Here is a 12473-nt window from a genome sequence, read left to right as displayed (position 1 = left end):
TTCTCACTATTAACAACAACTTTTGCCTCAAACTCCTAATTTGCTGCTTATTAATAGTTAAGGTAGTTATTAAGTTTAGGATTAAGGGCCTAAAATATGGTCATGCAGAATAAGGCAATAATATGTGCTTTTATAAGTACTAATAAACTGCCAATATGCTACTATTCATGCTAATTGGTCCCCAAACTAAAGTGTTACCATTTTTGTTGACCCTAACAATCTTGTCTGTGGCAGGCGGAGTGGAGAGAGGAAGTGAAGAAGCATTTCGAGAAGATCAAAAGCGAAGGCACCTGCATCCACCGACTGGACGAGGAGCTGATTCGGCGCAGAAGAGACGAGCTCAGGTGAGAGCAGACGAAACAGCAGGACACAGAGCGGGACGGAGAGAGCTGGAGCTGGAGCTGACTGTCTGTTATGTGCCTTTCAGACACGCTCTGGATATCCGAGAGCATTACGAGAGGAAACTGGAGCGAGCTAATAACCTGTACATGGAGCTCAGCGCTATCATGCTGCAGCTGGAGGTGCGAGAGAAAGAGCTGCTCAAGTAAGTCCTTCATGCTTTGATTAATTCATTAATTAAATTAAGTAATTAAAAATATTTTAAATAATAATAATTCTAAAATAAAAACACTAAATAAAATAAAATGCACAAAAACTATATTAAAAATGATATTTGTTTAACTGCCTTGTTATGTGGACATTGGCTAACATCAGAGAACCGTGAACATGCAAGTGTATTTTTAAATGAGTGAAATATTTACTTAAGATCTCAGGGTGAGAGCAGAATTGAGAAAATGTCACAATTACTTTCATTTCTTTCATTCTGTGGCAGAAACGAGCTTCCATATCAAACCAACTGATCATTGTAGTCAAGTTTGTTTAACATTTTTGAAATAAAATACAGTATATTAAATATTCTTCTACAGATATTTGACTAATATTGAAAAGTGCATGAAAAGTGCCATATTTAAATGTGATGATTTGAATTAATTCAATAATTTCAAACTGATTCAAAACGAACTGAACTAATCCACAAAAATGAATCAAACCAATGCATTTTTATTATTTTTAAAGTTTAAATATCTTAGTCTTAACACGTTCATGCAAGTCAGGAAACAAGGATCAAGACACTAGTGACTATAATCGCATAAATATGGTCATTCAATTTGCATTGTATCTAATTTTGTGTGAATTACTTCTGGTAGTATATAGAGCTGTGTTCAAAATATCGATACGACGATGTATCGTCACAGAGATTTGACAATACCAGTATCGATACAGCTAATTTAGCTGTATAGTGCTTAATAGTGCTTGATTTGAATACAAAAACACCATTTAAAATTGAGTAGAAAAGTGCAAGGTTTCTAAAAAAAATAATGAATAAAGCTTAATATATAGGCTACAACAAGGTTTAATCTGGCCACAAAGGAACAAAACCGGGGTTGCCTGATATAAACAGATGTTAAACCCGAAACATTGCGCAATACGGAAATATCTGTTAAGCGTGTTACTTATCTTTGTAAACCTGGCAACCCTGTGCACGCGCTCTCTTTCCACTATAAACACGCTTGCTTTCTGAAAACACCTGTTAGCTTGCAGTTTAGCGATCTCCACTTCAGTATTCTATTCTCAGAACATTGTAATTCATCAAGTGTTTATTTACACGGGAGAGAGAGAAAGAGAGAGAGGCTGTGCATGTAAGAATTACCTCCGTTTTGTCGCATTTCTCTATTAACAGTGAAGCTGTGGCTTTAATTCCTTTAGAAACAATGATGTTACCAGAACCTTGTTGCGAAAGATAATGTAGCACTTGAGCGATTAGGCTATTTATAGTTTATAAAAATATGCGGGGCAGTGCTAAAAAGTTTGTTCCTGAATGTCTGATTGCACACAAGCTTGATATGTGTGAGTGACTGAGCGTGTGTGCATAAGATACAGAAGACAGCGCATTAGTTTAGAACTAAAAGTAAAGAGTGCATTAATTTGTGCAATGATAACCTACCATCAATGTTAAGATGATTTTTTATATATATATTAATATGAGTACATTACAATATAAATTTATTAGAATGAGTAAGTTATTATTTATGGGCTTAAAAACAAGATGCAAGCAATCAGAATGTTGTACCTGGTGGGGAGTGCCCAATGTAAACATTAAACATATGCCATTACCTATATTGTACTGTGGTACAGTTATGGAGGCCCTTAATATTGCAGAGGTCAACTGGTTATAGTTAGCACTGGCCCTAAAGTATGCAGTGTTTCATAAACAGCTGTTTTACTAAATTCTACTGAGGTAAACTTCAGTGCAGTCCTGTATCGTGATACGTATTGTATCGTGACTTTGCTGGTGATACACAGCCCTAGTAGTATAATCCAATACTTAGTCAAGTAAGAGATTTTAAAATAGAGTAGTTTCAGTTCATTCATTACACTGGAAATGCAGGAGGTCAGCTGGGTATTTCATGCATACTGTACACAGTAATCATACTTTATCCTGTAGAAATAGCTTTTCTGATGCTGATTATGCTGTGTGCGTCTCTCTCTCTCTCTCTCTCTCTCTCTCTCTCTCTCTCTCTCTCGTTTATCGGTTTATTGGCATGAAATTACTCATGAAAGGATGTAATGAGTCTGAACTCTGACCCCGTCTGTGCCTGAACGCAGACGTCTCTCTGAAACTCTTAATTAAATCTAATCTGCTTAAAGCCGGACCCGGCTCGTGCCGTTTGCATGACCCACATTCTCACTGAATGAGCACACAACGATCATTCAGTCAGATCTCACTGCTGCTTTTACTGTTACTATCACGCATTTTGGTCGTGAGATCTGAATGTTTCCCGTGTTGTATTGCAGGAGGGAGCAGGCCGAACGCCACCTGGTTCGGCCCATTGTGCGGCCCAACGCTGTTGAGAAGCTCATTAAGAAGAAGAGCGGCATGAACCATAAGCCCGGGACACAGCAGCCAAAGAGGTGAGCAATCCGTGAAGACACGGCCTATGTGCCCTTTGTGCTGTCTATCATATCATATATCATAATATATTTTATAGTTTAACCAAGGGATTCACAAAATGAGGTTTGCACCCCCCGGGGGTTCATGAGGGAACTGCAGGGGGTTGCCAGTTGATGAAAGGCTAGCAATTAATTACAAATTTATTAAATTAAAAACAAATTACAGCAGCCAAAGATGTGAGCAATCCGTGAAGACACGGCCTATGTGCCCTTTGTGCTGTCTATCATATCATATATCATAATATATTTTATAGTTTAACCAAGGGATTCACAAAATGAGGTTTGCACCCCCCGGGGGTTCATGAGGGAACTGCAGGGGGTTGCCAGTTGATGAAAGGCTAGCAATTAATTACAAATTTATTAAATTAAAAACAAATTAATAATTAATGAAAATAATAAATCATATAAATAATAACAAAATTATTTCAAAAATAAAAGGCAAATAATAAAAATGAGTTATTTCAAATTAATTAATTATTAGTAATAATTTATATTCATATTAATTAGTCAATTATTAAGTTATTAAAATAACAAATATCAAGTATAAACAGCTATTAAAATCTAATATTAAAATAATTTTAAAATGAAAAGCAAAAAGTATAAATTAATTAAAACAAAAATAAAAAATAATATAAATGATAAAAAGATTTATTATAAAAATAAATAATTATTTTAAAATAAAAAATTAAAATTGAGTTAAAATAATAAATAATAATAATAAAAAATAATAAATTACTGACATATTAGCTTAAAATCTAAGTGGGATTTCAAGTAAATATTGTAAGTCAAAGGGGTTTGACTGACAAAAAAAGTCTGGGAATAATTTATCATTTGTCCAGAAAAAGGGTTTTACTGAACACCGTGATGAACGTAATGTTCTACAATTTACTTTCTATTGTTGTATTTTTATTGTTTTAAATAGTATACAATATCTTGATTTGTAACTTTTTGTCAATGTGTGATTATTTTCCATGAATATGGAAACACGGCTGGATAATTTGTAATTAAAATCAGCAATACTGTGCTGAATGAAACTGTATCTGTGATGAATCCTTCATGAGGTCATTAACCCGGTGCATGTGATCTCCTGCAGACCGGATCTGCTGCGCTCCGACGGCATTCCCAGCGTCGAGCCTCTTCCGGCTCCGTCCCCGTTGTCAGGAAGCCCGAAAGTGTCCACCCCGCCTGGGAAAACCCGGTACCGCAGTAAGCCCCGCCACCGGAGGGCCAACAGCAAAGGCAGTCACAACGAGTTCCCAGGAGCCCTCAAACCCAACTCAGCCCCATCCGAGGAACAGCAGCCCCTACAGGACAGGGTTCGTACAGTCATGAAAAACCTGGAAAAGTCATGGAAATGTATTTCACAGATCTCTGTGTGACAGAATGTGTTTGATCAGGCCCTGAATCTCAGTGTGGGATTGCGCATATGTGACCCTGGAGCACAAAAGCAGTCTTAAGTCTCTGGGGTATATTTGTAGAAATAGCCAAAAAAACATTATATGGGTCAAAATTATAGATTTTTCTTTTGCAATAAAATACATTGTATGCCAAAAATCAATTAAGGTATTTTGTTAATTTTCTTGTTTAAATATGTTTAAACATAATTTTTTGATTAGTAATATGCATTGCTAAGAACTTCCATTTGGACAACTTTAAAGATGATTTTCTCAATATTTAGATTTTTTTTCACCCTCAGATTCCAGATTTTCAAATAGTTGTATCTCAACTAAATATTGTTCGATCCTAACAAACAAACATACATCAATTGAAATCTCATTTAGCGTTTGCTTTCAGATGATGCATAAATCTCAGTGTCAAAAAAATGACCCTTATGACTGGTTTTGTGGTCACACCTGTTCTCTGCCTGGAGTAACATCTAGCGCAGTTGCAGCTTGTACTTATAAACACAAATAGAAAGCAAACATAGGCTAGCATTAATAGTCATTTGCTATGATAAATTTGAACAAATGTTTAATCTTATTGTAATATAAACATTGGGTCATGAATATTGTCTCAAAAGTCAATATAAAGTAAATTTATTGGGAAATATTTGTGCGAACCCTGCAGGAGCAAAGCTACCATCACCATCATCCCCCTCCACTCGAGGGTCCGCTGTTACCAGTGCAGAACCGTGTAATCGCTGTAGCCACCTGCGCTAACAACCTGCGCTACTTCGGCCCGGCCGCCGCTCTCCGCAGCCCGCAGACTGACCACCTGCAGCGGAGGCTGTCCGGCTCCAGCCCTGACCTCATCTCCACCGCCGTGGACGCTGATTCACGCCACCGCAGGTCCTCCGTCCCTCCGTCCGCGGGCTCCGCTGCCTGCTGCCAGGCGCATCCGTTCCCCGGCTGCATGCACTGTCAGGAGACGCCGGCGGCCCCCAGCCACCCTGAGCTCCCGCATTACTCACTGCTGAGCACGGGTGAAGAAACACCGCCCGCCGTCAAGAGACCGATGGAGCCCACGGCCGAGGGAGAAGCATCAGGAGAGCAGAGATCCAGCGGCCTGCTGCACTCGCTCAGACCGCTGAGAAACGTGAGTCTGAATCACACGTGCACTAAAGTGCCCCATTATGGGTAATGAAAGGTTCATATTTTGGTTTTGGGAGTCCCCAACAACAGGCTGACATGCATAAAAAATAAAAAAATTAAAAAAAGAAAAAGAAAATGTATCACCATTTCCACAAAAAGTTTTGGCAGCACAACTGTTTTCAACATTAATAATAATCAGAAATGTTTTTTTAAGCAGCAAATCAGTATATTCTCATGACACTGTGACTGGAGTAATGATGCTGAAAATTCAGCTTTGATCACAGGAATAAATTACGTTTTACTATATATTCACACTGAAAACAGTTTATTTGAATTGTAATAATATTTTACTATTTTTACTTTAAAAAATCGTGGCACCTTTGTGAGGGGAAAACACTTTATAAAAAATTAAACATGAATTAAGGTTATTAAAATATTTTTTTTTTATATAACAAATAAAGGATTGTTTAAAAAAGTTAATGAAAAGCAAATAATTAACAATTAAAGTGAATAAAACAAAAATCATATAAATGATAAAAAAGATTGAAAAAATAATACACCATTTTAAAATGAAAAATAAAACAGTTATAAATAAATTAATAAATTAAAAAGAATAAATATAAATTAAAAAATAATAATCATTTAAAAAAAACTAAAACTTTGAATTATTTTAATTGTTTGCCTGCATGTCATGTGAACATTAAAAACTCCAAACTTTTGATTGGTAAGCGTATGTATTTTTCCCCCTGTCATTTAATTATTTCTATTAGCATGGAATTGATTAATATTTCTATTAATGGACTTATGGAAATCTGCTCCGGTCATGCTGATAGACGCTTCATCTTTACTAATTATAACTTGATTATTTATATAAACAGAATATTTGTAATTCAATGATCAAATAATTCTAAAATACTGATTTGCTGCTCGAGAAACATTTCTGATTATTATCAGTGTTGAAAATAGTTGTGTTGCCCAATATTTTTGTGGAAACCTTTTATTTTTCAGGATTGATGAATAGAAAGTTAATTTATTTGAAATCTTTTGTAACATTATAAATGTCTTTACTGTCACCTTTGACCAATTTAATGCATTCTTGCTGAATAAAAGCGTTCATTTCAGATATGAAACTGTTCTGCATATGATCTGTGTGTTTTATTTGTGTATGTGATGTTAACATGATCTGTTGTACGTGTCCGTCAGGCGGGAGACGAGTCGTCTGAGGAGGAGGAAGGAGAGGTCGACAGCGAGGTGGAGTTTCCACGCAGGCAGCGGTGAGTCTGCTTTGATGATTGATAATTAATCACTTCTGTCACGATTCCCCAGAAGCCTCGAATGAGTCATGTCATCTTTAAACCTGTGTGTTTCTGTACCATTAGCCACAGAAAAGGTTTTTTTTTTTTTATATATATAAATGTGACCCTGGACCACAAAAACCGTCATAAGGGTCAATTTTTCGAAATTGAGATTTATGCATCATCTGAAAGCAGAATATGTAATCTCTCCATTGATGTATGATGTTATGATAGGACAACATTTGGCTGAGATACAACTATTTGAAAATCTGGAATAAAAAATCTAAATATTGAGAAAATCATCTTTAAAGTTGTCCAAATGAAGTTCTTAGCAATGCATATTTTGATATATTTACAGTAGGAAATTTACAAAATATCTTCATGAAACATGATCTTTACTTAATATTCTAATGATTTTTTGATTACATGTAATTTGTAACTGCAAGATTCTTATTGATATAGATATAGATTGATAAAGATATAGATTTCTTACTGTACATTTCTGCCATAGTCACCACTAATAACCTACTAACCTAATCTTTTCTGTAAAGCTGCTTTGCAACGATTGGTATCATGAAATGCACTATACAAATAAACTTGAATTGAATTTTTGGCATAAAAGAAAAATCTATAATTTTGACCCATACAATGTATGTTTGGCTAATGCTATAAATATACCCCAGAGACTTCAGGGTCACAGATGTTGTTTTCCTCCTGCTCTGTTTCCAGACCTCATCGCTGCATGAGCAGCTTTCAGTCGTACTCCACCTTCAGCTCGGAGAACCTGTCAGTGTCTGACGGCGAGGAGGGCAACACCAGCGATCACTCGCACAGCGGCCCGCTGGAGCAGCTCAGCGCTAGTCAGGAGGAGCATCTGGACGAGCTCCTGTCCCACACGCCTGAGATCCCCATCGACATCTCCACGCAGTCCGACGGTCTGTCCGATAAAGAGTGCGCCGTCCGCCGGGTCAAGACCCAGATCTCTCTGGGCAAGCTGTGTGCTGATGAGCACAGCTACGAGGTAAACGCGCTCTTATTTCATCCAAACTCACTCACGTGAACCAAAAGCTGCATTTAAATCAGGAACTGCAGGGGGTTCATGAGGATATGAAAAGCTAATCATTTGAAATTGATACAGAATTAAATTAAAATAAAAACAATTGCTAATATAAATTAAAATAAATCATTTTAAAACAATCGAAATGAAACTCTCAGTGATATATAAATACATCATTTAAAATAAACACTCAAAAAAAGTGAATTAAATATTTGGAATCATTTTTAAGCAAAATAAATCATTTTCAAATCAGAACAAAATAAAACACTTACTGAAATATTGTGTATTTTATATATTTGTGAAATAAAAACAATACAATTAAATATTTGACAAATTAAAGTAAACAAAACCATTCATCTTAAACAGTTACAATTACATAAGCAATTACTAAACAATAAAAAATGTAAAAACACTTACAGTTTTTTATGTATGCTGTGTATTTGAAGTAAATTAAAATTTGAATTAATACCTAATTTTTTGCATTAATGAAATGCATAATTTCAGTCAGGGTAAAGGAAAGCTTTTGGCTTCTCTCCTGAGGCCACAAGAGGGCGCATCGGGCAAAATACTACTAATGCACGTTTATTCAAAGCATAAGAAAACATGACTATCTGTAAAAAAAAAAAAAAGTGCATAATGTTTAAAATAATGTTTATAAACCAATTATACTTAATTAAGTTGCTTAAACAACTATAAATAAAACGGCTTCATGCATGTATTCATAGTTTAATACAAAGGGCGGAAAAAACTCACCATAAAGTCTCAAGATATGTTTTTAAAAAGTTGAACTTGCATTAATTTTACATGGCCTTTTAAACAAGTGACTGTTTTGTGCGAGATAGATGTCCCTCTAGAAAATTTTGCATTCGAATGTGGATTTTTATTAGACTTTTTATTTTTATTTTTTCGAAATTTCGATTTTTATTTTTTATTTTTTTGTGACAGCCCTACCACAGTGTTTACTGATCTTCAGTTCTGTATACCTAAACTTTGTGCAAGTTATTTGTTAGGCATATAGCATAGTGTTTATTATTAGTTTAGTTGGTAAAAGTTCTAAGTTCTAGTTGTATTTTGTTGTCGAATGATGCAGAATTACTGCTAATTTGAAAGTGAAATTAAATTTTAAGCCTTATATAATGATCTTTAATGGAACTTCCTGTTTGTTAATTTCTCTCTTTCTCAGAATCCGCTACATTTCGGAGATTCCGACTGCGACACGTCGGATGCGGAATGTTCCGACGCCACCATCAGGAACAAACAGCCCTGCGCACCTTCATCCTGGTGAGCGCCAGCCTTTGGAGGAAACACGGCAATAATCCACACCTGACCCGTCTGATCAGCCCTTCCCATAATCCACCTCTCTCTCTCTCTCTCTCTCTGAGCATCTCAGGCAGATTCCTCTGAAGTGATAATGTAGCTAGAGTAACACGCATAATTTATTTTATTACGAGCCGGAGGAAACGCTAAACGAAATCAGGAACTCGAATAACAGCGACAACAGAGCATAAATTCAGAGCGTTAGCGCTCAAGTGTGACGCTCAAGGCGACTCGATTTGAAGCAGTTAGTTAGAAGGTGATTGTGAAGAATGTGTATATATATGTCTGTAGGAACGTGAGCGAAAGTGTTCAGTGCGTAGTTTGAGGATCCATTCCATGATGGGACCCGCCAGACGTGTGTCTCTGGCCACCTGCTACTTCCTGAGTTTACAGAAACCACGCCCTTTCGGGTTACTTTAGTTTGAGCACCAGCAGGAACAATGTCCTTCCTTGTTTCTTTTGCCCTTTTTGACTTCCAAGACTTGTGGAAATATCCCAGCATGCCTGCTTGGTCGGCATTTGATCAGCCAATCAGAATGCTGCTGCTGCTGCCCGCCTCTACGGACGAACAGGAAGTCAGAGAACAACTGCTCTAGAGGAACAACGTCTTTAACGATCAAATCAGTGTTTGAAGCAAACCCGAGCAGCTTTTTTCCCTCATCTCAGGACTGTGTTTGAAGAGACACTGCGGACGGAGAGCGGGACGCTCGGCGTGTGAAAGTATGACATCATCCACAAAGAGTTTCTTTTTTTTCGTCGTCTTTATGTTGACATGAAAAATTCTGATGTGCACCGCTGGTCAAAAGTGATGAAGATTTTTAATGTTTTTGGAAAAGAAAAAAAAAAGGCTCTTTTGCTCACTGAGGCTGCGTTTATTGGATCAGAAATCCAGTAAAATTATGAAATATTATTACAATTCCAAAGAACTGTTTTCTGTGTGAATATATTGTAAAATGTAATTTATTGCAGTGATCAAATCTGTATTTTCATCATCATTACTCCAGTCTTCAGTGTCACATAATCTTCAGAAATCATTCTAATATACTGATTTGCTGCTTCATTATTATTGGTGCTTAACTATTAATAATATGTGTCATTATTATCAATAATGAAAACAATTTTGACTGGAATTTTTGCACAAATACCGAGCTTTTTTCAGGATTCTTTAATGAATAGAAAGTTCAAAAACAAGAAACAGAAACAGAAATCTTTTGTAACATTATAAATGTCTTTTCTGTCACTTTTGATCAATTTAATGCATCTTTGCTGAATAAAAGTATTAATTTCTTTTATATCTTATGGTTTCTACAAAAATATTATCAACACTGATAATAATCAGAAATGTTTCTCAAGCAGCAAATCAGTACATTAGACTGATTTCTGAAGATCATGTGACACTGAAGACTGGAGTAATGATGCTGAAAATACAGCTGCGCATCACAGAAATTAAATTTCAACAGATATTCACACAGAAAACAATTAATTTTACACTGTAATAATATTTCAGTATTTGTACTGTTTTTTTGATCAAATAAATGCAGCCTCAGTGAACAGAAGAGACTTCTTTCAAAAACATTTAAAAAAGGTAATTATTCCAGTCTTCTGAGCGGCAGTGATGATGTTCTGGAGATGCAGTGTCCCTGTAGGGTTAAAGGGATCATTCACCCAAAAAACTAGTGTAAAACTGATGTTGTTCCAAACAGCTTCGACTTTCGTTCTTCCATGCAACCCGTCAAGCTCCAAAACGACCAAAAAAAGGACCATAAAAGTATCACAATATTACATGTGTGTTCCATGCAAGAAAGTCCCATGGGTTTGGAACAACACAAATGCTGACAGAGTTGTGATTTTTGGTTAAAGCATCCCTCTGAAGCGTCTGTAGCGTGTATGGTGTGGTTCTGCCGGTGTTTGTGCCGTTCAAGGAGACCGCAGAAGCACAGAGCTCGTTTGTTTAATCAGCAATAATGGTGGTTTTGCGCTCAGGCTTTTGAGAATCGTTCGCTCAGGAAGACTGTCTAGCAGGCTGGACAGACGCGAGGCGCAAATACAGTGCTTTGTACAAGACCTCTATTTTTGCAGACTTGAGTTCATTATTTTTACAACCAAGTTTTTTTTTTTTGTAGTGAAAAAGAAACGGAAGAACTCCTGTGCTTTTTGCTGGTTCATGCTCAGGTTCAGTGCTTTAGTTCAAATGAGTCTCCACTAGGCAAAAGCGGTTTGTTTGTCTTGTTTCGGTTGTTTGAAAATGTTGCACTGCATTTAAATCCATCATTTTTGTGAACAAAACAAACTGGATTAAATTGCAGTGTGAACGTAGTCTATGTGCAAATTCTCCCTCGCTAATGTGTTTTTATTTGTTGTTTCTTTATGAAAGGGACACTGCATCGTCCGGCACGTCTGTATTTAATTGCTGCATTCATATTTACCCTGTGTTTAGATATAGATGTTATAGCACTAGTTAAAATGCCTCGTTCATCATCAGTAAATGCAGCCGGATGTGTTTCTGAACCGGATACGGCATGTGAAATAAACTGTGAATGGTATTATTATTTTCCGACATCTTACTAAAAGAAGCCTTGCAAGACGTAATTAAAACCACATTAAAACAACAGTATCATTGAGAAAAGCTGTGAGTTTGCAGCATATGATCAAAGCAGAGGCTTTTGAAAACTTTTTTTGGTTTTCATTTTTAACCCCTCGTTTAAATCCATTCTGGTACAAAATGCCCATTTTTAACCATTCAATAAATTTCCGATGTATAAAAATCCAGTTTCACCAAGAAATATTAAAGATTACAGAAGCAAAATGGGTTGTGCACAGCTTTTCATGTCGATTTCATGTCTACAAGGGGCGAAATAAGCCATTACTGTACAATTTTTGTCATTTCTGTTCAGTGTGATGGTAACGTGCTAAAAACGCAAGGTGCGTTTAGATGAAGCGAACTAATTGTAACAAAGGCGAACCGAAAACACGCACCAACCTCATTCTCTCCGTTTACGTGTTCCACTAAAGATCAGGCCTGGGTTTTTAGTGAGTGATGCATGAAGTATGATGTATGAAGTCTTTCCGGCCACAGCGCCACCACAAATCCTGTAAATTATGATTTTAATTTAATTTAATTTAAAAATGTCTTTCTTTTTTTTGTAGCTGGCCTACACGATCATTAATTTATTTTGAAGCACTAGCTGTTAATTTCTGTTTCTTCATCTCATAATTGTCTGATGTATGTTAGAGTTGTCTTCAGAAGTATTACTGATGAGGTGA

At 36.3% G+C, this 12473-nt stretch overlaps 1 protein-coding gene across 1 annotated transcript in view; it reads left to right on the top strand.

Moving 5' to 3' along the window:
- The window catches only part of LOC109100263 (mitogen-activated protein kinase kinase kinase 13-like), a 46667-nt gene extending 36491 nt beyond the window's left edge, over nt 1–10176 (top strand). The window contains 8 exon segments of the mRNA XM_042731908.1: nt 235–344; nt 428–544; nt 2854–2970; nt 4103–4325; nt 5077–5544; nt 6744–6814; nt 7565–7856; nt 9076–10176. Coding sequence (XP_042587842.1) covers nt 235–344; nt 428–544; nt 2854–2970; nt 4103–4325; nt 5077–5544; nt 6744–6814; nt 7565–7856; nt 9076–9177 — 1500 coding nt within the window. The 3' untranslated portion in view covers nt 9178–10176.
- Nucleotides 10177–12473: the final 2297 nt, after the last annotated feature.

The sequence above is a fragment of the Cyprinus carpio genome, chromosome B9 (genome assembly GCF_018340385.1).
Source record: "Cyprinus carpio isolate SPL01 chromosome B9, ASM1834038v1, whole genome shotgun sequence".
Lineage (NCBI taxonomy): Eukaryota > Metazoa > Chordata > Actinopteri > Cypriniformes > Cyprinidae > Cyprinus > Cyprinus carpio.
Note: the sequence above shows the minus strand (reverse complement) of the source record. Positions and strands in the feature narration are given on the sequence as shown.